General features: G+C 45.4%; 2 protein-coding genes across 10 annotated transcripts; one reads left to right on the top strand and one right to left on the bottom strand.

The window, feature by feature from the left end:
* Window positions 1–407: 407 nt before the first annotated feature.
* GOLGA2 (golgin A2) lies at window positions 408–20,641 on the bottom strand. Of its 9 annotated transcripts, none has more exons than XM_069772072.1 (28): window positions 20,520–20,641; window positions 19,067–19,189; window positions 18,600–18,680; window positions 15,015–15,149; window positions 14,358–14,401; window positions 14,155–14,218; window positions 13,621–13,680; window positions 13,068–13,148; window positions 11,273–11,311; window positions 10,693–10,755; window positions 10,362–10,455; window positions 9,602–9,738; window positions 8,996–9,054; window positions 8,570–8,711; window positions 7,301–7,390; window positions 7,015–7,122; window positions 6,828–6,915; window positions 5,981–6,327; window positions 5,059–5,172; window positions 4,545–4,769; window positions 4,159–4,258; window positions 3,983–4,071; window positions 3,208–3,361; window positions 2,998–3,065; window positions 2,323–2,425; window positions 1,956–2,062; window positions 1,597–1,765; window positions 408–1,490 (listed from the first exon to the last, which is right to left on the bottom strand). In XM_069772072.1, exons 1-28 carry the CDS (start codon window positions 20,565–20,567, stop codon window positions 1,240–1,242), a joined length of 3,183 nt encoding a protein of 1,060 aa, XP_069628173.1. In that variant the 5' UTR covers window positions 20,568–20,641; the 3' UTR covers window positions 408–1,239. The 9 variants fall into 9 exon arrangements, with proteins under 9 accessions (XP_069628173.1, XP_069628174.1, XP_069628176.1 ...); XM_069772073.1 differs by having other exon boundaries at window positions 5,981–6,324; XM_069772075.1 differs by having other exon boundaries at window positions 9,602–9,708.
* Window positions 20,566–25,090, top strand: SWI5 (SWI5 homologous recombination repair protein). Its single transcript, XM_069771013.1, has 7 exons — window positions 20,566–20,861; window positions 21,591–21,930; window positions 22,042–22,090; window positions 22,361–22,413; window positions 22,589–22,710; window positions 23,830–23,924; window positions 24,376–25,090. The coding sequence occupies exons 1-7, from the start codon at window positions 20,566–20,568 to the stop codon at window positions 24,438–24,440; spliced, it is 1,020 nt and encodes a 339-aa protein (XP_069627114.1). The 3' UTR covers window positions 24,441–25,090.
* Window positions 25,091–25,817: the final 727 nt, after the last annotated feature.

The raw sequence follows: 25,817 nt of genomic DNA, 5'->3' as shown, positions 1-25,817 counted from the left end.
TGTGTTTGGATTGTGCATCTGTGATGGTCAGGTCCCTTAAGCCTCCCCTGCAGGTTTCCTTAAAATGCCACTGCTGAAACTAACCATCCTCAGAACAGGCACTTCTTGCCTGAAAGGCAAATTTAGTTGCAGGGATAGCCACATGCAGTTCACTTCACACCCCCAAGAGATTTGCTTTGCTGCTGCTGCAGGGGACTCTCTCTTCCCACCATGTTTTGTTTTCTCCTTAGAATTAGGGCTACAGCTTCAAGGCAGTGCCAGGTGCTACCTCTATTGCTGATGTGTGTCCCAGGAACTTACACAGGGGCCACAGGATCTTGGGATTCCACCCATCTAATGCATTCCTTACCAACATGGGAGAAGAGGAAGTTGAGTGACGGACAACTAGAACCCCTAGAGTCCAGAAATTCAAAACAAAGCATGTTTATTAAGTGGTTTCCTTTTACTTATTTCTCCCATTTTTTAAAATAAATAAAACCTTCAGACACATACAAGTGAAACACATCATCCTTCAAAGTGCAGTTACATTTCCACCCCACTCCCAAGAATCACATAAAGCTTTGTCAAGTAACCAAAAAGACTCAAAGGCAACCCTCGGTCCCTTCCCCTAGCCATGAGAATAAATGGGTCTGCAGTGCTGCCCAGCGAGCCAGGAGCCGCTATCTTTTGGCTGTTCAAGACTGACAAGGCTGGTTTCAGATAACAGTTGCAAGAGGCAGTCTGCAGAAGGAAGTGGGAAGTTTAAGATACATAGTCTGAAACAAAACCTGTTGAGAGTCCAAAGAATTTGTTACCAGAATAAGTTAGTTACTCTGGGAGCCCTGGAAGGAACTAGGCTGATGACAGTCATGAGTGATGGATCAGAACTGCTGCTCGGTCACTGCTGTGAAGCTGGCTGCTGGCAGCAGAGGCTGGGATAAGGGATTAAGTCATTTTGCCCGAAGTCATTGGAATCCCCTTCCCCCAGGCCTGCGCACCTGGCCCAGGTGAAATGCCAGCACCAGCTGCCTCCCAGGATTAGTTTGAGTCTGCCTGTACTCCAAGCACACCAAGTAACAGAAGAAAGAGAAAGGGAAGATGAGGTCTGACGCTCAAGTTCATCTGATGCAATCCCTCTTTCCTGATGTCTTTTAAGAATCTGTTCTGATCAAGGGCACTGAGCAGAGGTATGGGCACATACAGGTCAGTTAAGTCCTTTCAGGCTCATAGAAAATTGCTGTAAATAAGATTTAGCGCCACTTAAACTACCATGATTTTGACCTCATCGTTCTCATCAGCACGGTAGAAGAAGGGAATGCAGGGGTTTTCCAGCAGGGAGCCCAGCCTCTCTTGAGGGTTCTGGATTTCTCTGAGAAGCTGCATTATTTGCTTTGCTGTGGGGTCCTCTTGGCTTGGCTGAGCAGCTTTACTGTCAATAGGGGAGAAACCGGATTGATGAAGAACAGCAGCCTCTTGTTCTGCTTCATCTGATAAATTCACTTCCCGTAACCCTGTAAGGAGCACAGACAAGGCAGGCACATAACTCTTTGCATCCACGCACAACAGTGAGACCTTGGGTTATTCTAAGTTACAGAACTTATCCTAGCTGCAGCTTACCTTCTCCATCAGTAGCGTTCAGTTCAATGCGCCTCTCCACTGGAAGTACACTTTCATTCTGGCTTGCTAACAGCTCTGGGTTTTGAGCTGCTGCTACATACTTGCTGTACCATTCATTTCTTTCCCTGACCAGACGCATCACTAAATCCTGTAGTTCCAGTAGTTTCATCTGCACCAAAGTAAAGGAAAGCCTATGAAACGTGCACAAACACTGCACTACAGTTTGCAGTCCTGCCTCTGTCACAAAATTAGCAATTTCAAAGTTAAAGCTAGCTGAAGAACATGTGAGGGTTTGGACTGTGCAAGTGCTCCCCAGGCCTGCCCTGCTTGGAAGTAGTACTACAGAAAAGATTCCTTGCCTTCATCTCTTCCTTATCCTGAGCTAATCTGCTGATATACTCCTCTTTCTCCTGGTGTCGCTGTTTGAGGATAGCCCTTTGACTCTGGTATAATGCAATATACTCCCCTGGAATACAAGAGAAGCATAAGGAGTAAGCGTTAGCAAGACTGAGGTACAAGCCTTACCATGAGCATAGAATATGTGGCATGAGGACCCAGCAAATCCAACCCTGGATTGGAGATCTAGCCTAGTTAGGCAGCAGTAGGAGACATCATAAACTGCTTGGTAGTTGGAGGGCTCCAGCTCCAAAAGCTGTTGGGGACCTTCTGTTCCCCAAATAATGCACTGAGCACATTTTAGCTTGTACTGGTGTTGCCTAAACATACCAATAGTGTCCGTCTCCCCAGACAGCTGTATGCAGCGATGTTCTAACTCTTCTAGCCGCTCCTTCAGGTCAGCTTTCTCACGCATTAGGTCTGTGAAACGGGACTGAACACAAAAATTGTTATCAATCATCTGAACTGCTCACGTACAGAGAATACCTATGTTAAAGACAACACCCTCCATTCACACTGTCCTGAGCCTAGGGAACAAATCTTGCTGCCCTTGCAACCTGTCACCAATTTGATGCAAAAAGGGAACAGAATGGAGAGAGCTAGAGAAGGTGTAAAAAAGTATCTCTGCATGAATCAAAGTGCCTTTTAACCTCCTCATTGCTGGGGGACAGCACAGCTCTGGTCATACTGGGCTCCAAGACTGCAGACCACCTGCTTCATCCCAGCAGGGTGAAGATATTAAGTCTGTTTTTCAGCTGTTTCTTTAGAAAAAGACCACAGGTCAGTGTTAGGCCCTTACACTCAGTCTCTGGGGGTGGGAGTTACTGCTGCAAGCTTTCCTGTGTGACACAAGCAGTGATGAGCTTTTTAGGAAGCAGCTCAGTATTATGGAACATCTGCTACTTACTGCCCTACAGTTTGTCTGTGTGCTTTAAGAGTCTGACTGGATCAAAGTCTAGCTGAGCAGTGTAGCAGGGCTGAAAGAAGATGAGATCCTTTGCTTACCTGTAGTTTCTCCATAGCAGTTTTCAAAGCCTCGTGAACCTCCACTGGAACAGTATCCATAGTGGAACCTGGAAGTGACATGTGTAATTTACAGTTCCTCCTTGGGCCTGATGCACTCACACAACCCGTGGCTCTGTTTCAGAGGCCAGTGCAGCTGGCCGAGGCATGCCTCCATATTCAGGCTGTCCCCAAACTGCACCACATTTTTACCTCCACCCAGTGTGATGTTATGTTGCTGCTCCTGCCTGAGAGCTGCTATTTGCTGCAGGAGGCTTCTGCACTGCTGTTTCTGAGCAGCTAGCTGCTGCCTCATGTCTTCTCGCTCCTCCTCCACTTGGGACATGGCAGATGTCAAGAAAGCGACCTAGGAAGAATTCCAGAGTATGCACATTAGTGCTTCTCCTGTGTGAAGCACAATCAATGGTGCATCTCGGGACAAACAGAGCAACAGTGCACCCCATTTTATTTATGGGTATGAAACCAAAGTACTAAGTGACCACCCTGGAAGTAAATCAGGCAGTGACTACTGCATCTTTTCTCATTCCCAAGCAGTACAAAAGTGCACGTTAAAAACTAGCTCCCATTATATCTGTTTGATTGCAGTATTTTCCAATTATGACTGTACTTACAGAAAAATCTAGCAGATATTTGACATCCTTTCCAAATTGCCTTCCAAACTAAAAAGAACTTCATCATCATAATTAAAGAGCTACTCTGCCAGCTGAGTTGTCTTCATAATTAAAGCCACTGCCAGACTTCCAGCTTATATCTTGCAAGGATGCTGCAGAAGTCTTGATTTTTTTGCTGTTATGCACAAGGAACTGTTACACTTCCCTCATTACTGCAGCTCAGCTGGTAGGGATTACAGCTGATCAACAGCCTTCTCCATGCACCCAGTGGAACATCTCTGCAATTTAACCTGCCTGCTTTTCTAGACATTTGTTTAGAACTAAACCGAAAGGCATTTCCACCCATTAAGACTCACCATTTCTTCATGGCTTTCAAACTTCTCTGGGATCACAAATGAAGATTTTTGGATTTCTTCAGTCATTGCTTCACTTTCAACTCCATCTCCTGTAAAAGGAGGAAGATGAACAAGGAGGTAATACCCCAGAGAGCCCAGCTCTACCTCCTCCCTAGAGACCAGCTGCAGCTACTCACCCTCTAGCCGGTGCAAAATCCTGCCATCCAGGTCTGCTGCTAACTGACTGATCTGGGCCTGCAGCTCTTTGTTTTCCTTAGCTACAGCTTCCAGATTTTCCTGCAAGAGAGAAGCACAAGATCACTGAAACTTGCACAAGCCAGGCTGCAAACAGTCACTACATCTTCAGGCAGTAACACCACACATACACAAAAAAAAGCAGTGCTTCTGCTCCAGACAAGTATCATTCACCTGTATTGCACAGGATGTAATCATAGAATCATAGAACAGGCCAGGTTGGAAGGGACTGTGGAAGATCATCTGGTCCAACCCTTTGCTTAATTAATACTTAATGTAGTTAAGCACTTTTCCTCCCATCTTTCCACTTGCCCCTTTTTACTGTTACCTTGGTCTGCTGCAGCTCTTTCAGGTGCATTTCCACTGTCACCTTCCCCTGAACTTCCTCATGCTGTAGCCGATCCATAAGCTGTGTCTGAAGCAAGAACTGTTTGTGCAATTCCTCCTTCTCGGCAGACAGCTGCTGGTATGCCACGGTGTACTGTTGTAAGTGGCTGTAGTACTGGTCCCGCTGCTCCTGCAGACCTCGAGCCTCCTGTGTTTTCAGTTCCAGCTAACATAACAAGATTGAACCATCACATCAAACCATTTCTGCTAGAAAAGCTGATCCATGTGACGTGATCCAAACTGTCAACATTGCCCCAAAGCCACCAAGTAGGCAGGCAGCCACCATCTGCCCCCACATGCTGGTCCCCCACATCAGACAGCAGACGATGAGGGAAGGCTCCCAGCTTGATCATTACAATACCAATTTCCATCCTTCCATCAAAGTTTGGAAAGTTGCCAGCAGTTTACGTAAACTGCTACGTACCTGCCCTGCCATCCCACCGGCTGTTGCTTACCGTCTCTTTGAGCTCCCCCAGGTTCTCCTGCAGCTGCCCAAGCTTCTTGGCCAACTCCTTCTTTACATGTTGCTCTGACTGTAGGGCACTTGTCACCTCCATGTTTTCATTTGTCTGCAAGACAAATACCACTTTATAAGGAAATTGTGCCAACCCACATAAATGCATACTCTCAATAAACCATGTTCATTCCCGATACAACAGGATGCCATCCCTTGTGTTATTCTGGGGTGTAACTAAGGACAATAAATTGACTGTTCAGAGCAGTAAATAACTTTAAAAAAGGTTCAGAAGATGGGAGAAGAGCAAGGAAGGAGCCAGGGGAATCAGTGCTGGGACAGCGCCAAGAAGAGGCCTGACACATCACACAGCTTGTCAGCTCCGAAGCAGATGGGTGGTATGAATATCCCAAACACAGCCCAGGAGTTCAGAAAGGACTAAAGAAAAATCAGCGGCTAGACCATGTGCCAGTTTGCCAGGGCCCCAAAGGGGAAGCTGTTACATTGGAAGAAGCAAGCAAGAGTAAGGATTCAGCTCCAGGACATAAGAATGACAGCAGCAGGAGAGAAGACCACTGAGAACTTCTTCCTCATGGGCAAATACAGGGAACAGAAAACGGGTATCTTCAAGGGTAAAAGGGCAGGAGAAATACTCAGGGAAAGAAACAGCCTGACTGCCAGGGGATGAGAGGGAAAAGAAAACTACTCTGGACAAAGATACTGCTTCATCTGCCAGAGCACCTGAAAAAGTAAGGAATTACAGGGAACCTCCTGGCATGGCAGTATGTATCACAGAGAAGACAGAGAATCCATAGCCTCAGAGCAAGAGATGGATAACAGTTCTGCCCGCTTTTTACATCTGTGCTACAAAAGGATTGCAGCGGTGAGGGAAGCAGTGGGAAAAGATGCATAGCAGGACATACCAGTTTGACAAACCCATTCTGCAGCTCAGCCAGCTGTTCCTTCAGCTCCCGATTCTGGCTCAGTGCCCTACTGATTGTGGCCTTGTCACTCTGCATGTCCTCCAGGATCTGCTGTCTGTCCACAGACTCCTCGTTGTAGCGCTGCACAGCCTTCTCCAGCTCCAGCAGCCGCTCCTCCTGCTCCCGGTTAAGGTGGCTCAGCTGCTCGTTGTCCCGGACCTGGGCCTGGTACTGCCCATGCAGTTCCTCCTTCTCTTGCTGCAGCCGCTGTATCTCTTCCTGCAGACTCAGCTCAGCTGCTGTGGGCCCTGCTGGTGAGGAAGGCTCAATATCCATGGGCTTAACTGCTGAGGAAATGGTATCAAAAGCAGCTCAGTCAAAGGGCTAGATGTCTGTGTAATACACATCACTATTACATATGCAAAGCATACCCCAACCTATATGACCCAGAAGGTATCGCGAGCTACAGTATCCAATCCTCGCTGCAGGGCATTGAGAGAACAAAAGAGAACTACCCCGAAACCAAGCATAGCATCCTGCCATGTGCTGCTAACTCCCTCACAGCCCTAGCAAGAGCATCCTGCTTTCCCAAACTCCTGGGCCAGAGAGGCTGACAGTACAGGCAGGCAGATACTAAAGACATAAGCAGCCTGCTGGTCAATTATTTGAAGTAGTTCACTTGTTTGCTAGGATGAAAGGTTTCTTAGGGTCACCAGGCTTTCAGCTGCCTTCACAGTTTCAGAGCATCAGACCTACTTGCACTTCGTGTGCAGAAGTTCCTGCACAGCAGGGACAGAGTTAACCAGCTGGTACTCTGCAATGTGAAGCCCCACTGTGGAAGCCCTACCTGATTTGTTCAACAGCTCTGTAACATTGGCTTCCAGCTCCTGAATTTGGGCCATGTGTTTCTCCTTCTCCTCTGCCATTGTGCGGATCTGCAAGGCCACACAAGTGAAAGTTAAACCAATGTTCATGGTGCATTTACTCCTGCCTGTGTTTGTCAAAAGCAGCTGTGATACTGCCCCTGATGTTACCTGCTCAGAGAGCTGCTGTACCCGCTGCTGCCAAATGCTCCGCTCCTCCTTCAGTTTCTCTACATACTGATCTCTTTCTGCCTGGAGCTGGTGAAGTGACTCTGAGAGCTGTTCAAAATAAAATAAAATACAAAGAAAATCGTATTGGCTGAATAAATTTGGCAGTGACTGCTTAAGGGATAAAGCCTGAAGAAACCAGTGTTAATGCAAGGCTCAGGCTGCATTCTGCCACAAAAGTTTCTCTGCAGATGTCAAGATTTGGATCATATTTCGTACAACCTCTTACCTGAGCAACCTGGGTTTCCAGGCTCGCCTTCTCCTCCAGTACCATCTGCAACTGCTGGTTTGCATCCAGACTCCCTGCCTGATTTGAGAACTGCCAACAAAAATCAAAAAGTTATGGCAAAACAACATTAATGCTCTATTTCTGCGTAGCCTTCTGCCTGACAGTAACCTGCCACATGACCCATGTTGTAACCTTCTATAGTTCTTTAAAGTACTCCAACTCACAGTGAAGTTCAAAGAAAAAACAAAAAAATGGGGATTAAAGTAAAAAAGCTTAGATTTTAGCCCCGTAAAACAGGCTGAACTGGGAAGCTCCTCCCTACCAATTTTATATTTACTATTTTTTTTTATTAAGAAAATAGGCTTTAATCAAACAATTTGGCTCAGAAACTGTGCATTTCCAGAGTCTGTATTATACACCAGGATCAGATGATATAAAAGCCTGTGACCTTAAAAGTTGTCAAACATGTCAGGAATTTAAAGCCAATGTCTGGAACATGTCAGTGGACTAAGTAGCAAGGCTGGTTCAGTTGACACACGGTACTTTTCCCAGAAGAGTAGCAGTTAGCTTTATTCAAGTGTCACTTAAGCCACTATCTGGAAAAAGGAAAAAAAAAAAAAAGAAAAAAGAAAAAAAAAAGAAAAAAGAAAATGGGAAAAAAGGGGGGAGGAAGGGGGGAGGAAGGGGAAGAAGAGAAAAGAAGAAAAAAAAAGAAAAAAGGAAAGAAAAGAAAGAAAAAAAAGAGCAGTTTCTTCCCTCACAGGCTCACCTTACTACCAGGCTTGCTCTCTGAACTGCTAACAGCTGGCTTCATGCATTCCCTTTCTAACCGGCTGCTTCTCCTAACTTTCCCCAGCTGACCTTCAAGTTGCCCTTGTCAAATTCACCACCTTCTGCTAGGGTGGGTACAAACGCCACCCCTACTCAACTGGTTTCTTAACGAGACTGCGCAACAACTGAGTAACCAAAATGCTGACGAGACACAAGCAGGAAAAGTCACTGCATTCTCACACTTGGTACATTCAGTCACCCCCTCATCTTGTATAACATTCTTTTAGCAGACCAATGTCACAATGTCTTTCAATGTACTGCTCCAACTCCTTAGAATAGAGACTTTCTGTTCCTCAGAGGCCTCACTGAGAGGATGTCTTGATGAGATTTTGTGCCTTCCTTTAAAAACAAGAGTTAAGTCTTGCCCCCACTGTCAGAAGCAAAGTCTTCCAGTGATCAGTGTGATCTGCCTTCACATCCCAGAAGTATTTTGGTTACCTGTTGAATCATCAGTTCAGCCATTTCCAGTTTCTTATGCAAATCCTCCATATCCAACTTCATAGCTGAATTCTTGGAAACCAGGGAGTGAACTTTCTCTGACAGCTCCGAATTCTGCTGCTTTATTTCCTCGCTACTTTTGCTGAAACAAACAAAAAAAATAAAGTGGCACCACTATATATACTATGGGTCTGCTGATGTCCATGTCATAAATTTACGATCCAGTTCCTCAGAGCAGCTAGAATCACAGAAATGTCACATCTAGTGACTTTTTGTTGTGGTAGTTTTGTTTGGTTGGTTGGTTGGTTTTTCCATTGAATATTGAACCTCCCAAGTCACCACCTGTGGTCCGTGCCCCTTGCTATGTTTTGTGGCTATACTAAGAAGGGTAGTGTTACTCTGCAGTAACAAGCAGAATGGACTTACCTTCGTTTGTACAGTTCCAGTTTCAGGTTGTCTCGCTCCTTCACTAACTCTTTATTATGCTGGAGAAAAAGGAAATTATTGTTTCATCTACAGACTTTAGCCAAACAAATAAGATGCTAAAAAAATACTTCATTTCATCTTTAGCAGATCAGCTAAAGTGGAAGAGGTCATAACTTTGGCAAAATCCTTAGGACAGGTTTGCTTAGAACCTCCTGAATTTGCCAGGAATAAGTCCGCTCAGTCTTTTCAAATGCAATGCTGCTAACTGAGCATGGGGTTATTTCTGCAAACTTCTGGACTAATATCAATAACTGAAGTGTCTGATGGAGACCTCCCTGGGATGAAGTCTCAGCGAGGCTTCTGTTGTGTGGAACTGGCAAGACTAATGAAGTAAGGTGCCAGATCTGAAGACACCAACTGGACCATATGATTAGTGATCACAAAAACCTGAAGGAAGTTTGCCTTAATCATGGAGAATACAGGGCTTTACAAGGTTAATTTCTGCCTCTTCTCTAAGCAGGGAATACAGACTTTGCAGTAGTGTAGTGACAAGCAAATAGCCAAAGGCAGAGCTGCTGGTTAAGCATAAACAGAGGAGACTCTTACCTTCTCTGACTGTTTTTGCTGCATGGAGATGGAGGACAAAGTACGTTCTAGCTCTGATACCCTCTGGCGAGATGAATGTAAACGAGCAGCAAGGTTTTCAGCTTCTCCTGAACAAGTCAGAGCAGAGTCGGTTGAGGCTAGACCACAAAGAGCTTTTTGGAACTGGCTGAACAGCACTTTCTACTTTGTCAGCAAGCTCTTCAGGCAGTACAGAGCTTTGTAAATCAGTAGACCTGGTTCCACTCCTGACTCTACAGGTGAATCACTAACAACTCTGGGCAGTAAAGCTCTCTGTAACTACCTTCCTCACTTTTAGAGGGAGATGATGAAACTTCCTTTGCAGAACAATTGACAATATGTTGTTTGGTTTGGGTTTAATAGAATGAATTGATCATATTTAGTTCAGAATGAAAGGCTCAGGCAAAACCTACATTAACGTGACAGCTGTGTGGGAGGGAGGGCAGAGAAGAAGGAACAAAGTTCTAAAAGAATCAGAAGAAAGTCAGAAAGGAACAGTCTGGGGTAGTCACTAGGCCCAAACAGGGCTGACAAGGCTTTAGTGATGCACAAAAGAACCTCAACTGCCATGGGATCAACATGCTCCCATTTGGGGGCAGCTATGATGACAGAAGCAGTGACGGTGCCAAGTATTGCTCATTAAGGAGTCAGTGAGTGTTGTGAGCTGGCTGCCAGCAACTATCATGCCTGTGACTTGAAATCCACAGTTTAACCAACAGCTTGAGCTGGAGTGCTCAATTACCTGATTTCTGCCGTGCAGCTTGCTGAGTATGTCCAAGGGCTGTCTGCAACTCAGACTTCTCAGAAACTAGAATTCCAATAGTCTGGATATGAACCTTTGGGAAAGGAAAATCAGCTCAGTGCTAAACTTTGCTTGTAACTGCAACATCACCGTTACCTCAAAAGGATCATTCAGTAAAGGTAAAGAGCTCTTGCAGTTAAGTACAGTCTGGCTGACTGACCCTCCTAGTTTTCCTGAAGGAACGGACTCATGGCTTCCAGGACAGAGTGGTCAGTAATCCAGAAAACAGCAGAAGCCAGGTGATACTACTGTAATGGAGGCTCTGCCTTACCTGTAGCTGTTCCCTCAGTGCTGCTTGCTCTTTAGAAAATTTCTGTTCAAACTCCTTCTTTTCCTGTATAAACAAATGATGCCTATTCAGCACAAAAATGTAAATAGTTAACCCTCGTAGTTTTATGTCAAACTGAAAAAGCAGTAATTCATTGGTAGTACTTCCAGCATCTAAATGATACCAGTATTTTTAAAGACATGCTTCAGTCTTCCATTATTTGAACTACTTCATTATTTGTCCATCCTAGAATGGTAATGACAGCATAGCGCAATCACTGCTAGCATAAATGTGGCAGTGTTTGGAATGCAAGCTACTAGCAAGGACTTAAACTGTAATCTCCTGCCTCCACTGCACTCCTCCAATACTTGAGCATTTAAATACTAGCTTTTGTCAAAATAAGAATGCTACCTGCCAGGCCTAACTCATGAAGTCAAAATATTCAGCCTTATGCTACAAATGAAACTCAATCTAACATGAGACAAGATCACATATGCCTGTGCCACAGTCCACTATGCCTTCTACTCCTCAGAGAAAACAGATAGTTATTTCTGTATCTACCCAAAAATAGGACACGCTTTACCTTCTCCAGCTGATTCACTGCTTCTTGGTTCTGCTGTTTCTACGGAAGAAAATTGATGTGCCAATATTAAGAGAAAATACTCTCATACTGCTGAAACACATTTTCACTTTAATGAAGTAGGATACATGCTCAATTAAGGCAAACTTCCATTATCCTTCTTTAGAAGACTAGGAAGTTTATCTTAGCTATTAAAAAAATAGATTTGGGGCTTCCTTCACTAATATACTTTATATGCCAGATATTTTTTTCATTCGTCAGTACATTACCACAGTTGTCCTCCAATACCACTGCTGAAACTCCTGTATATTTATATCTGAGCATCCACCAACTTCAATTAAACTTGCATCCCACATCTATGCAATTAATTGCAGTAATCCTGGTGTACTAGGATAATCACCAAAAATGCTTTTACGAAAAAAAAAATAAAAACCACCAAACAAAAACCATAGTCTTTTCATTTAACTGAGACGTTAGACCTTTATCCCACTTAACAACTGGCCTTTAAGTCATGTAGAGCCACACTTATGTCGGCAGGCTTTTGCAAAAGGTGGTATGAGAGAGCTGAAGCCAAACGCAAAGAAAAGGGATAATTGCGTCCTAGCCAATTTCAATCTTACGGGTGAAGTATTTGGAGATTTGTTGACTGTACATAGTACATCTTCAGCTATGAAGTGAAGGAGGCAAAAGCGGCAGCCGCCGCAAAAACCGTGCTGCTGTGTTTGCCTTTTGCAGTTGTCATCCCCCTGGCAGTTTTCTCACAGATGCCTCATAAGTAACTACATTAATTAGTATTTTTTCCCTTTCCCAAAGAATGAACATTGGCCAAGCTGTTTCTTTACCGCTACGACTTCAATGCATTTTGAAACATGACTACAGATGGAAGGGTGATGAGTTAGAGGTTTTGATTCTAGCAATGCGAGTGCACAACATAACCTGGAAAAGCAAAGGCAAGACCACAAATGGAGCGAAGGCCCTCCATAGTTCCAGGCAAACAGAAAAGCAGCCAAACAAGAAGAATCTTGGGTGGGCAATGCATTATACCAGGTACCTCTGCAGCCCAGCTAAAAGACAAGCAGAATGGAACAAAAATAACCCAAAACCAAAAATAAAACAAGAAGAGGGGTCATGGGGTACACTGGGAAATGCTGAACTTTGGGAAAAGTGTAGCTCTAGAGAGAAACAAAATGGGGAAAAGTATTTCACACAAGAAGGCTCTTTTCAGACTGAAACAAGTCCAGTTAGCTGCATTTCTTGCAGTGTTAAACCTGAAGGCTGAAAAGCAGCAGCAGGAATCCATGCAGGCCACAAGACAAAGCAGTTCATTCATCGTGCCAAGAGAAGCTGAGGATATGATCAGAAACCAGCCCCAGGCTCTCTCTTAGACCTACTGCTCCCACTCTGCTGATACATTTAGAACAGCATCACACCTGCAGAAACAGGTTTTCACACTGCTGCCAGCACCAGAATTCTGTATTTCAAGGATTCAGACCAAGACCAGACATAGCTGTTTTATCAGGATGCTTATCATCCAGGGAAAGCATGATGAGATCAACAGAGCATACTTAAACAAAACTAATTTCTTGTTCCTCAGATGAGCCAATACATTCACAAGTGTGGCCTTAGATTTTGATCCTCTTAACAGGTTTTCCATACAGCCCATTTTGTTCCTTACAAAGTGCTGTGTAAGCAGCCTTCCTTGTGGCACTATGAGAGAACCCATAACCTTGCAGACACCCAGAGAGCATGGAGGAGCAGTAAAGACAATGTCAAACTGGTTGGTTGGATTGTTTCTTACCAATTCCTCTATCTTTGTAACGAGCTGTTTGTTAGTTAGATTGCTGGAATCCAGGGCTACTGCCAGCTCCTGGTAACGTGTCTGATGGGCACATGCAGACAGGAGAAAAAGGAAGGAGCAGAAGAGGAGGAGGGGAGGAAAAAAGCAATAATTAAAAAGGACAGAACAATAAATCATTATCACAGTATGATATAATCAGATTCTCCAAACAAAACGAAATCTACAGTTTCAATAAAAGCAGCTGGGACGTCAACATATTTTATCCATTTCTGCCAAGGCTTCATTTTGATATAAAAGTGAATCAGAAATAAGAACTGCAGTTGCATGGAAGCCAGATTATCCCCAGTCCCCAAACTGGAAACACCTCCGATACCTGCCTCCTACTGTTGATCACAAGTACCCAATTACAGCACAAGACAACACTAGACAGCGATGTGAACTGTGTGTTCAGTTAGGCCTCATTAACACTGCTCTAACCACAGAGTCCCAATAAGTGATCAACAGCAAATAAGAAAAAAGAAAAAAAAAAAAAGATAGACTGAGAACAACTTACTTCCATTTCCTTAATATTTGTGGGAGAAACAGCACTTTCCCCATTCACATACGACGTAGACTAGAAGTAAACCAATCAAGTAAGTCAGTTTTATTTCCCAAGGCAACAAATCACTATTAAGTAAGAACTGACTATCACAGTAGTACTTCTTATAGCACCTTTCACTTCAAATTACCACACACACAGGCACAGAAAACATACTTTTCTGGCTAAAGATAGATGCAGACTACCCCTGTGACAAGCTGATGTGAATTATGCAGACTGACTTCAGATTCTTTTCCACTAAATCAAGAATACATCTTTCCATGAACACATGCTGTTCATTCATCCCACTCTGCTTTTCTTCCTACTGCTGAAATTTTACATTCCTAAAACAGGGTTTTTTGCCTCTCAATGCTTAAATATCATATGCTTTAGTAGGATGACTGCAGACACCTCTGAGATTGAAGGGTGTTTTCTTCAACTGATTGCCTAAAGCTCCACATCAAACATCAAGAGAATTAATAGGACAAATGGATCAAAACAAGGCCATACCTGAGAAACCAGGCCATTGAGTTGTTCAGACAACTGGCGGAGACTTTCTGTTGACGAGAAAGACCTGGAAACAAAGAAAGACCTTGCAATGAAAATTTCTCCCAGAGAACTGCCAAATCAGAACAGCACTGGGGAGGAATAAAACCTTAATTTGTTGGGATCCTGTTGCAAAGCTGTTTGATAAACACACAACAGACACCCACCTGTTCTCATCCAAAGCATTTTTATGATCCTCAGGTTCATGAATCTGTGGATTGAAACACAAAAACTTACAAGCCTGTAAAAGAAGATGGGAGTCACATTTGTGAATGTGTCACTAAGACTTGATTGCATCTGGGCTCAGGTTCCACAGCACCTGTAATTACTGCTTCCCAAAGAAAGATGAACTTAAAACCACCAACTCAGTCCTCGCTTACATGTAATTTCTGAGTGGTGTGAGCCTGGGTTTCTTGGAATGGAAAAACTTAAGCGTTAGAGGCTTTATGTTTGCTGTTACTATTTAGTATAATCAACACTTCGCTAGAAAAAACTTCAACTGAATCTTTAAGTAGTGAATGGAAACAGTGACTGGAGACCCTCTGTCTTATTAGGGGTACTCTTTGCTAATGAAGCAGGAGAGAAGGGGAAGGAAAACAGCTTTGGAAGACACGGGGGCATATACACGCTAGTACTCTCCCTGCTCTCACAGACAGATGATGACTAGATGGGAGAGTGGAGAATGTAGTATTTTTAATAGGAGAAAATCTGAACTAGTCATGTCATATTTATGAAGATTATCTTTCTCAAAAAAAAAAAAAAAAAGTGGTATCGCTAACCAATATTCAATGATTCAATGGCAATATTCATGATAATTCACAAACCTGTGTCAGCTGCATGCTCCCGGGAGCAGGCAGAACAGAACCACAACTAGGTAGACTGTTGCTGTTAGATAGCACAGGGACATCGGTAGCAAGCTGTTCAGCATTACGAGTGGCAACATCACTGTCAAAGTATGCCTGTCACAAAACACATCACAGGAATTACAGCCTTCATGCAAAATGAATGAAAACACACATGAACACATCACCTCGTGATCTGCCTGGGAAAACTACATAGATCATTTAGAAACATGTGGAAAGGAATCTGTGTTCTCCCCAGAGCAAACAAGTGGCTGCATCAACCCACGTAAAAACAGTCCCAGACCTGTGCCCTTTCAGTCCCAGTCTGACGAACCCGTGTCCCATAATCGAACTTGCTTCTTTAACATGGGGCAATAACATCACCCAACTCTAAGTTTACACACTAGATTTACTGCAAAAGATTTGCCAAAAAGCAACCGAGGGCAAAGACAGATGGTAGTCACTCTGAAAAGCACTACCTTCAAGATGTGTCTGGGGAAAACACTGATCACTGTATGCAAATTAAGATGGAAAAGAACAGGTTAGTGACTACTTGAAAACTGGGTTAGTCAAACTCAAATGCTCTGTCTAAAACTCGGTGAAATTTGTGGCATGCCATGAACCACAAGTTTAGAAACAGGACATTCATCAACAGGCCAAACTCAGCGTGGCTGGGAGCAGGTGCCTGTGGCCCTGATGGAGCTATGAATCCCATGACTAGAAGAATCTAAATAGAAAAGAGAAGGGCCAAAAAACTATTTCTGGAGAGCGATACTAGTTCTCATCCAGCCTCCATGGGAGGATGAATAGCATCTGATGACACCTCTACCAAGCCAGAGTGAACTGCACAATTTCATCTATCTTGTACAGCATCAGAAAACCATAAAGGCCCAGAGCAGTGTTCTAGCATTTTATGGAAATTTGTTTTATTTCATCATCCAGCTCCAGTAAGTCAGCATTTAACAACACTATGAGGCAAATGAGATCATCTGTCAACATTCAACCCTACCAATGTATTTGCAGCTCTCTGCTATTCTATCTGAAAGAGCTCCCTCTTACTTCAGTCACTTCCTTCTTGGCACTTCACAGGAAACAAGAAATCTCTCTCTTGGCATTCCCTGTTTACCTGCTCAGCACTTCACTCATGAATCAAGCAGCAGGGAGAATACAGTAACAGTGAAGACAGATTTAATGAAAGCAGTAAACTGGAAGACTGCAGAGGAAAACAAATAGAACTTTGTCAATCTCTTTTTAGCAGGAGAGATACTTGTGCTCTCAAGGAGCAATATATGTTAGATGCTTACAGGAAGGTCAGGATTTCCCTTACTTCTTCCAGTTACAGATTACTTCACCTTTATTGGTTCAGACACTCATCAGTATAGAACATCAGATGGACAGAAGGAATACCTTCCCAAGTATATCTCAAAAACATTTCCTTAATTTCTTCTGATCAGGACATTCTTTTTGCTTAACGCTTCAAGATGCAAAACCAGTAACGTGCCTTAACCACAAGAACCCCTTCCTTCTTCCTTGACAATAAGCAGTTTTGAAATAAATTTAAAAAAGAAAAAAGAAAACAAAAACCAACAACACTATTTGAACAGCTGAATTTGTTGGAAACAGAGTTAGGAGCAAGACACTGATCTGGAAATTATGCATTATGAGGTTCTAATAATGTAGAATAAAAAGTCAGTAATTCTGCTCATCTTAGCATATAGTAGGATCCATTTGCTTTCACACAAAGGCTCCTATTTTGCTGGGTTTTCTGTGTTTCACAGCCAAGAAAGCTGAAGTGGGTGAGATGGGAGGGGTCTGCCTCACATTAAGACACCAATGGCAGCAATAGCTCAGATGCTAACGATCAGCTTTTCTGCCCTATTAGCGCCAAGTAAGTTTCTGAACAGCATTTTCCTGACTCAGGATTTTTACAAGACGGCAACTGGAAAAAGAAATCTTTCTTTCATTACATATTGCAATTAAAAATTAGCTTTCAAATTATTCCTAAAATCCCAGACACAATAATCCACAAATTCCATAACAGCCTATCAGATCAAAATGTATCTCTCCATGCTAAGGAAACAGAGGGGAAGAAAAGGGGGGAGGGAGGAGGGCAGGTAAACAAGTATGAATAGAAATAATATGTTCTCCATTTTCAGAACAGGACTAATACTGTAGACACAGGTAGGCCTTCATTGCAAGACCGAATGCCATCTCAGCAACAGCACTGGACCACCCATCTTCACCTTACCCTCCGATGTGAACCAAATCTCTTTCTCTGAGATCTAACTTAAACTGAGCTTACAAGTATTAACTGAAAATAGTCCCCATGTCAAGAGTGAAACTTCAATCAAGATACATGCTTTCTGATGCTAGACAGGCATATCCAGGACCCTGAAAGCTGGCAATAGGTCTTCACGTTACTCAAGTTGAACTGATATGCAACTACACATACAAGATGCAGTCAGAGGAACCTTCTGCTGTTCACTCTGTGTGTTGGACAGAACAGCTGCTGTATTATCACACAAAAAAAGGAAAAAAGGGATACAAAGGCAATTCAGAGTGAACTCCATTCCATCTTGCAGGTTTCACGGCATCTATCTGGTACCCCTGGTGATTACTCCAGTTATATTGCTACAGACACATGGATCTGCAGTAAACATAATAATGAGTTACTTTATGACAACTGAACTGAAACAATGGTAGGGAAATAAGCTACCAAAATGATGCAAGTGAAAATAAAAAGCAGAGCTTTGGTACAACAAAATGGGAAGAGAATTCTGCACTACAAAATTTGACTTCCCTGTGTTACTGTCACAATTTGAGCCCTATTTAAATAAAGTGACTGACTGAAAATAGATTTTCAAAAAAGGCTGTTTATGTTTGCTCCTGAACACATTTCTCTTGCTTATTGGCATATTTCCTGCCCTTTCCTCTTCAGAAGCTTGGGAACATGAAGACGCTAAAGCCTGTAAATGCTTGACTTGAAGTATCTGACTTCCTGCCTAAACATATTTAAACCCATGGTGCTTGCCAGACTGTACATCACCTGCGCAAGTTTCATCACCTGTCATAAAATGGGTTGGCTGGAATAACTATACAGCTTACTCAGGGCAGCTGCTTGCCTGGAGATGAGCAGAAACATGCCCTTCAGAAACGAGGCTCTAGGAAATAAAGCAATGACATGCAGATCTGGAGAAACACAGACTACGGAAACACTACCTCTTCTGAGTGCAGTTTTCCTCAGTGGTTAGATTAGTTTTTATTGCCTCACCTCAAATTCCTGATTTTCCTCAAAGCTCAGCTGTCTCAAGGAAGTGTTTTTGACAAGGTTCACTTTTTCACATGTTAAGTTTGACACAGACCAGAAGGAAACAAGCATTTACGAGCAATGGAAATGCATGGTAACAAATAGTTCCATGTTAATAAAAACAGCAACAAAACTCAAGCAACTGACAGTGGATATGTCAGGACAAGGCTCCATCCGAAAAATCAAGGTCAGTGTAAACAGAACCCGAAGCATGCAGTAGGGAGAGTGAGTCACTGCGAGGGACACGAGCACTGCCTCACCTTCCTCTTGTCCAATGAGGGTATGGCTACCCCATTGGAGCGGTTAAGGTCTGACACCAGCACCTTCAGAATGTTCTGAATCTAAAGGAGGCGAAAGAAAAGGGGAAAGAGAAATGGCTCAGAAAAGGACAGAGAGAAAACGTCAATCAAAGGTAGCCAAAGAAACCAGCATCCTCCAGCTTGTTAGGAGCATGCACCTCAAAACAGCAGCTCTGGACACACCCAGCGTTGCACGACAGCATTGTATGATCAGCCACCACTTCGGCACATACCCAGACTCTAGCCTGCACCTTCCAGTAGAGGTAGTTGCTAACTATTGTAGCGCACTTCATACACTGCCGATACAGGCATCTACACCGTTCATCTATTACACCAGCATAACCCTTTCCCGGCTCTAATCATGTTGTTCGTGAAACCAAAGAACAAGGAGGTGGCAAATGATTTGGAAGAAGGAATGAGACGCTCACGTTCTCTGGAGGCTGCCGGTCATCGTTGGTGGGAGTCTCGGGTCTACTGCCTTCTTTAGTTTTGCGTTTTTTCTTAGTTCCTGCAGTTGCTCCAGGGTTATTCTTCTGCTGATATTCCTTCAGCTGTGAAAAAAGCATAATCTGAAGTCCAAACAGAATATGCCTTCTATGAGCATAATGTCAAAAAAAAAAAAAAAAGAAAACCATCACTGGGTAAAAAAGACAGATCGAGTGTAATGACAAGAGAAACCCTCTTCAATGAGTTTGTCCCTATGGGGGTGGGGGAATCAAAAGAAGTCCAGAGAAGCGTAAAGTAAGAACTGCTGTGATGGGTTTATGACAAGAGGCTCAGAGTTGTAAACGTTCAACTTTTGTATACAGCTAATGATGTTCTTAGAAAACAATGTGGTACTCCATACTGCAACTAAAAGGAGATTAAAAGAAATATTTTGGGGTTTTTTTAGGGTTATAACTGAGAGCAAATTAGGAAAAATTAGTAAGGGGTAATTAATCCTGAATGCAAAAAGAAAAAGCAGTGCCTGATAGTAAGATCTTCCACTCTATTAAAGATTTTAAGAAGGAAAATGACAATCCCTGCAGATAACACATTAATACAGCTACTGTATTAAGTGTAAAATATGAGGAGAAGCAATCTACAACTGATTTTTAAATCATATCCACCTCGCCCAGGAAAAGCTAGTCTGATAAGCTGTAACTTGAATCCTGCTAGGCTTTCCAGCGTTTTTGTGTATGTTACTGAACTCCTTAGCCCCAAACCAAGTGAGTCCCAACCAGTTATGTAAATGACCCCCTTCCACCAGCCCCCCGCCACACCGTTTCAGACAAAACACCCCCGTCCCCCCCGCTGCGCCAGACACCGGGCGGGCAGGGCATGGCTGCGGCCGCCGGTCAGAGTCAAGGTGAGGAAATAATCAAGTAAGAAGGATCCCATTATTCGGAGGATTTCAAAATGGAAGCCTGAACTGCTCCAGGACACTTTCCCATTAGTATGACTTTGACGCGGAGGCGCATGCCGACGGGACGGACGAGGCCGAGCCGCCCCGGGGGGAAAATTAAGGAGGGAGGGAAGGGAAAAAAAAGGGGGGGTGAGGGGTAGGGGGAAGGGAAGATCAACAAACCAAACCAGGCAGACAGCACAGCACCGCAGCAGCCCAGGCCCAGCCTCTCCCCGACCGCCTTCCCCGGGCTGGGGGCGGCCGCCAGCCGGGAAGGCTCGGCCGCAGCGCCGGACCCAGGGGGGCTCCCGGCGGCCCCAACGCAGCCCGACCCGGAGCGAGCGGGGCGGCGGCGGCGAGCGGGCCTGGCCTGCGCCCTTCGGAGGAGGAGGCCGGGCCCGGCCCGGCCCGGCCCGGCGGTTCTGATCCACGCGGGGCCCGTGGAACCCAGCGGCGGCCGCCTGCCCTGCCCGTCCCGTCCCCCACCGGCCCCTCACCTTCTTCTTGGCCGCCGCCAGCCTGCTCTGCCTGCTGCCGTCCGCCATGTCCGCCCCGCTCCCGGGCCACGTCAGCCGCGGCGGGGAGCGGCGGAGGCGGCCGCCAGGCTCCGCCCCGCCCCGGCCCGCTCTCCCGCCGGGCGGCCCGGCCCCCGCCGAGCCCAACGGCCGCTCCCCTCACCGCCGCTCCCCTCCGGGGCCGCCTCTGCGACCGGCACTGCCCCCCCCCCCCCGCCTCCTCCTGGGGGACACCCTGCCCCGCTTCCCTCCTCCTCTGTGTGGGATTCCCTGCCCCGCTTCCCTCCTCCTCCTGTGGGACAGCCTGCGCTGCCCCGCGTTCCTGTATTGACTCAATGGCCCGGCTAAAACCGGCCCGGGGAGCTGGGCAGGCTTCCCCCGTCCTTTGTAGGGCACGTCCTACAAATCTGCATAGCTTTCTATTTTGTGTGCGTCGCTTTGATGTCCGGGCTCTGCCTTTGAAGTCACGGTTAGCGCAGGCGGTTGGGTTTTGCTGGCTTGTGATCCCATTCCCAAATGGGTTTTGCTGGCCTGTGATCCCATTCCCAAGTCCTTTGACCTTCTGAGCGTGGCAACAGCGGCGTTTGGCTCGCGTGGTCAGCCCAGGCAATCGGATACGGCTGCAGCCAGTGCCTGGCGCTGCTCAGGGACACGTTTACCTTTGCCAGCCGGGCCAGGAGAGCTGCGGGAAAGAGGCTTCTTCTGCGCTGGTCGCAGAACCTGCACGGGGTTTGCGTGGCAAGGTTTCGGTAGCAGGGCCAGGGCCTTCGAAGGGTATGGCTGCACACCCAGCGGCTGCGCTGCCCTGTCAGCGAGCGCTTCCTCCAGCCAGGCAGGATGCATGGGGCAGCCGGTGCCTCGAGTGGTGGCAGCTTTTCCCCTATAAAAATAATAATTGTGCGAGTGACCCCGCAGGCCCTCAGAGCTCTCCCTGAGACCCCATCCAGGCTGCAGCCCCAGGGTTGAGGTGGCTCTGAGGTGGTTTTTTTTGAAGGCACCGAGTGTAATCACCTAGGCTGTAGTAATTTGGATAATTACGTTCTGCCTCACCTAATCGTCACCTGCAGCTTCACACGGGGAAGTTTCTTTTCCAGCCCTGCCCGCCGCCTCGGGCGCGGGAACCACCGCCGGACCCTGTCAGGGGGAAACTACCCGCCCCGGCGTGCCCCGCGGCGGCGGGAGGGACTACAACTCCCGGCGTGCCCCGCGGGGGCGGGCGGACTGCAACTCCCGGCGTGCCTCGCGGCGGCGGGAGACTACAACTCCCGGCGTGCCCTGCGGGGCAGTCCGTGCCAGTCCGGCGGGAGGCGGCAGCCCTGGCCGAGGGGGTCCCGCCGGGCGCGGGCCGCAGCCCGCCCCGCCACCCGCCGCCGCCGCGGGCTCTGCCGAGGAGGTAGGAGCCGGTTCCCCGCTGCCCTTTCCGCTCCCTCGCTGCGCCGCGGGCCGTGTCCCCTCTGAGGCGGGGGTGTCCGGCCTCTGACGCGGCGCCCCTCTGCTTTGCCAGGACCTCCAGTGGCGGCCGGTGCAGCGGCACTGCCGGCTTCAAGTCACCGGTGAGTCCCCGCCCGGGATGGAGGGGCGGGAGGTGGGCCCTGCTGGGTGGCTCCCACCGGGAGCGACCTTTGCCTTCTCCCGGCGTGGGGCCGGGGCCTGCTCCGGCGGTGGCCCGGCCCGGCCCGGCCGGGAGAGTTTCTCCGGGAGGGTGAAGTTGGTCGTTGCCCGAGTAACCGCCGGCCCCCCGGTTTAGCGCTGCGTCGCCCTGGGAGCTTCTCTTCAAAGTCACGTTGTGGGTTTTGTTTTTTATTTTCTCTTTACGCTGTAAGTCTGCAGAATGCTGTCGAACGTGATCTGGAGCAGGCTAACGTTACATAAACTGGTAAATATTTTACCTGAGCTTCCCCCCTCCCTGCCCAGGAGATATTTTCTTTTCTTTCCTTTTTTTCTCCTTTTTTATCCAGTGACACATAGACTATTTTCTGACTAGTGCCCTCCAGCACTGTAGCATCTTATCCAGGGCTGAGTTATTGTTAAATGTCTTCTGTGCTCTACAGATCCCGTCTCCAAGGTCCTGCCAGCCTAATGGAACCAACAAAGAAGCCCTGCAGTATGAAATCAAAGAGCTGAAACAGAAGGACCTTGCTCTAGACCAAGAAATTGCACAATTATTGTCCGAGTATGTTCTTGGCAAACTTGCTGTTCACTGTGATGCCTCAATTATTTTTGTTCTTTTAAAACAATGTATGGTCCAGGAATTACAGCTAAAAGCTGACCTTTTATGCCATTTTTATCATGGTGCTATACAATGTTGGTTACAGGGTTGTTTTGAGTTGTGTGACCTCTTAAAGACAAGAGGGAATTCTTTCCGGTTTACTTGGTAAAGCAAAACAAGTTTTACTAGGAGCTTGCATAAGAGGATTTTAACTTTACCCCAGAGGTAATTACACATAAACTGGGAATGAACAGCTTTAACCATTGTGATACTACAACGTGCTGTGCTACCAGAAGAGCTTGTTCATGTGAGAATTAAAATTGAGACCATGACTTGTATGACCTGCCAAATTTAGTCCCAGATAAATCTGTTTCCTTTTTTGTTTCATCTTGATCAAGTGTTCACTTGTTTTATGTCTGAGGCGAGTGGGTTAAACCTTTGTGTTCAAGAACCAGAGGTGTTTTCCAGGCAAGCAAGTGGCCTATAGAACACTTTGGCATGAGGAGTGCCACATACAGGGTAATGCAACTGTTTTATTGTGGTTTCTTATGACACACTGTGGCAGCTGCTTATTAGCAACTGTTTTGAGATAAAATTGCTGCTTGATTTTTAAAGAGAGGGAATCTCTGTGGGTTATTTGTTGCAAAGGAGTGATATTTTCTGAGATAAGGTGTAGTGCATAGAATGGAAATGGTAGAACAACAAAGGCTGTTCCAAAGCTTTTTTGTTTTATCCTCAAGGATAAACAGACCTGCTTAATTGTTTTTCCCTAGCTGCAGATTAGAGATACGTATAAATTGAATTCACCACAGCCTATTTGTGTTTCTACTTGATTCTGAGAATGCGGGTGGATTGGTTTTTTTGGTAAGTCTTGATGTGGCAAAAAAAATCAAAATAAGGATTTGCTCATTTGTAGCTTTCATGTTTATGACTTGCAGCAACTGTACTTGCTGCCTTCAGGTTCTGCTTTTGACATGCCAGGCTTGGGTATCTCAAATATCCTTGCTGTGCTTGGTCAGTAGTGGCGGCAGCAGCAGCAATCCCTCTGTGTCATTTTTGACCTTTCTGGTTTTATTGTTACAGAGGCTACAGCCTGGAGGAATTGGAGAAGCACATCTCTCTGCTCCATGAGTATAATGATATTAAAGATGCCGGACAGATGCTGCTGGGCAAGCTGGGTAAGGAAGGGGAAAGCTGTTGACATATAGACAGAGAGAGAGAGAGAGAGGCTACCATGCCATGAAGGCAGACCTTGTTTTAAAGATTCTTCAATTCTAGGCTTATATTACCCAATCACTTGCGTAAGCACAAACACTTCTGTCATTATTTTCTTGGGATGTTTTTAGAACTGAACATGTGAAATAATCATCATTTACTGGTATTTTAGTCTGTGTTATGGATTACCAAAATTTGATAAGTCTTACTAATTTTTGTGAGTTTTGTTCTTCATATGCTTAAAAAAAGAAAAGTGTTGAGACAAGTGGGGAGCGTAGCTGCAAACCTTTAGATGGGTTTCTTAGCTGTGGGAGGTTCTGTGGGATAGTTAGGGGCTACTGGGAGGAAAACACAGCTTTTCTGACTGATCTGATCCTTGTTTAATTAAAGCAGTGGTATTTCTTTCTTTTCTAGCTGTTATCCGAGGGGTTACTACAAAGCAGCTCTACCCTGAATACGATCTGGAGCTTAGCGACTAGTATTGAATCTGAAGACTGCCACATCCTGCAAAAATGACTATTACTGGGCCATTATGTTTTAGTGCCATATCAGTTTAGAACTGACATAAGGTGGCCTCAGAAGTATGTATGTAGAATTGCAACAGAGTATGGGTTAACAGCCTTATTTCTAAGAAGCTTTGGAATATGAAAGTTGTTGAATCTAAAAGCTCTTTCCTGCTTGTGGGAAAGGGGTGTAGGACTTTGGATAATTTTGTCTACTGCCTGATGAACAGTATTGTTTTGGGTGTTTTTTTAATTGGAAAGGTGGTTATTCAGGTTGATGTTAAGACTCTTCCCATGGAGCCTTTGCTTCTCTACAGCATCCAGGGGCTATTTGGATACAGAAAGGGTAGAGGAAGTGAGGGCATACAAATGTGCAATGTAATAGCTGCTTTGAAAGAAAAGAAAAAACCCTCAGAAGTAGGGAGGGAAGAAGGCTGAAGTTGTGGTGGTTTGGGGTTTTTGTTTTGTTTTATGATCAAATCTGGGTAAGTCTGGGTGTTCGGCATTTTTGTACTTAACTGCTCTGGTATCTAGAGGTTTTGTATCATTTCTGTAGTAAATGGCAAAATGTGAAGTTGTGTTGAACTGGCCAGTCTCAATAAAGCAGCTATCACATTTCTCAGTAATTCACTTTAAGAGCCTATAAAACATTGCATGAACCTGGGAACAAATTCTTAAACTATATTCTGAGACAACTATAACATCTATTATTCAGATGTTTTCTGAGGACTCTTAATGGAGACAGTGTGGCAGCAATACCCAGTAATGGGTAGGTGCAGAATTACCTTTAGTCTTCTAAATGCAGAGTCACTGTGAAAGTGAGCAGTGTCCTAAACACAAAATTATGTTGAGAGCATGAGGGTTTCAATGTCAGGTGTTAGGACTGAGGGTGACTGCACAGACTAAATTTGGCTGCTTTGGGCAGTTCTAAGTGATAAAGTGCTCTGCTGACTGCAGATCCATTGTCCCTTTTTGACTCAGGCTTCATGTCCTTCTGCCCATTTCTACTCCAAGACCTCCTTGATGATAAGTTTCCCCCCTGGTCTCCAGTCAGGCCCATGCTGCAGTCTGCACATTATTTCCAAATTTGAATCAAATGAATCTGTCTTCCTAGTGCTTGGAAACCAGAAAACAGTCACAAGGCTGCTGCTGAGAACATAATTGCTTCTGCAGTCTTGGTTCTGGACCTGGCACAGAAGCATCACTAATAAGTATCTTGTTTTGCCACAAAAGTTGTGGGGAGGGGTCTAAAGCAGAGGGACAGACAAAGCCTGTGTACTCTGTGATTCATTCAAGCAAGTCTCTGCTAATGTGCAGCTGTGCTTCTCTGGAGGATATTTACTGTGGCCACAC

This window comes from Haliaeetus albicilla, chromosome 26 (genome assembly GCF_947461875.1).
Source record: "Haliaeetus albicilla chromosome 26, bHalAlb1.1, whole genome shotgun sequence".
Taxonomy (NCBI): domain Eukaryota; kingdom Metazoa; phylum Chordata; class Aves; order Accipitriformes; family Accipitridae; genus Haliaeetus; species Haliaeetus albicilla.
This window is presented reverse-complemented; position numbering and strand designations above follow the sequence as displayed.

Excerpts from the sequence above, each read along its gene's own strand:
- GOLGA2 (XM_069772072.1), bottom strand. The coding sequence starts at position 20,567 with ATGGCGGACGGCAGCAGGCAGAGCAGGCTGGCGGCGGCCAAGAAGAAG. Across the intron at positions 10,456-10,692 it reads CACTGAGGGAACAGCTACAG|GTTCATATCCAGACTATTGG; the intron begins GTAAGGCAGAGC and ends CCTTTCCCAAAG. Across the intron at positions 1,491-1,596 it reads GAACGCTACTGATGGAGAAG|GGTTACGGGAAGTGAATTTA; the intron begins GTAAGCTGCAGC and ends TGCTCCTTACAG.
- SWI5 (XM_069771013.1), top strand. The coding sequence starts at position 20,566 with ATGTCCGCCCCGCTCCCGGGCCACGTCAGCCGCGGCGGGGAGCGGCGG. Across the intron at positions 22,711-23,829 it reads ATTGCACAATTATTGTCCGA|AGGCTACAGCCTGGAGGAAT; the intron begins GTATGTTCTTGG and ends TTATTGTTACAG. Across the intron at positions 23,925-24,375 it reads GATGCTGCTGGGCAAGCTGG|CTGTTATCCGAGGGGTTACT; the intron begins GTAAGGAAGGGG and ends TTTCTTTTCTAG.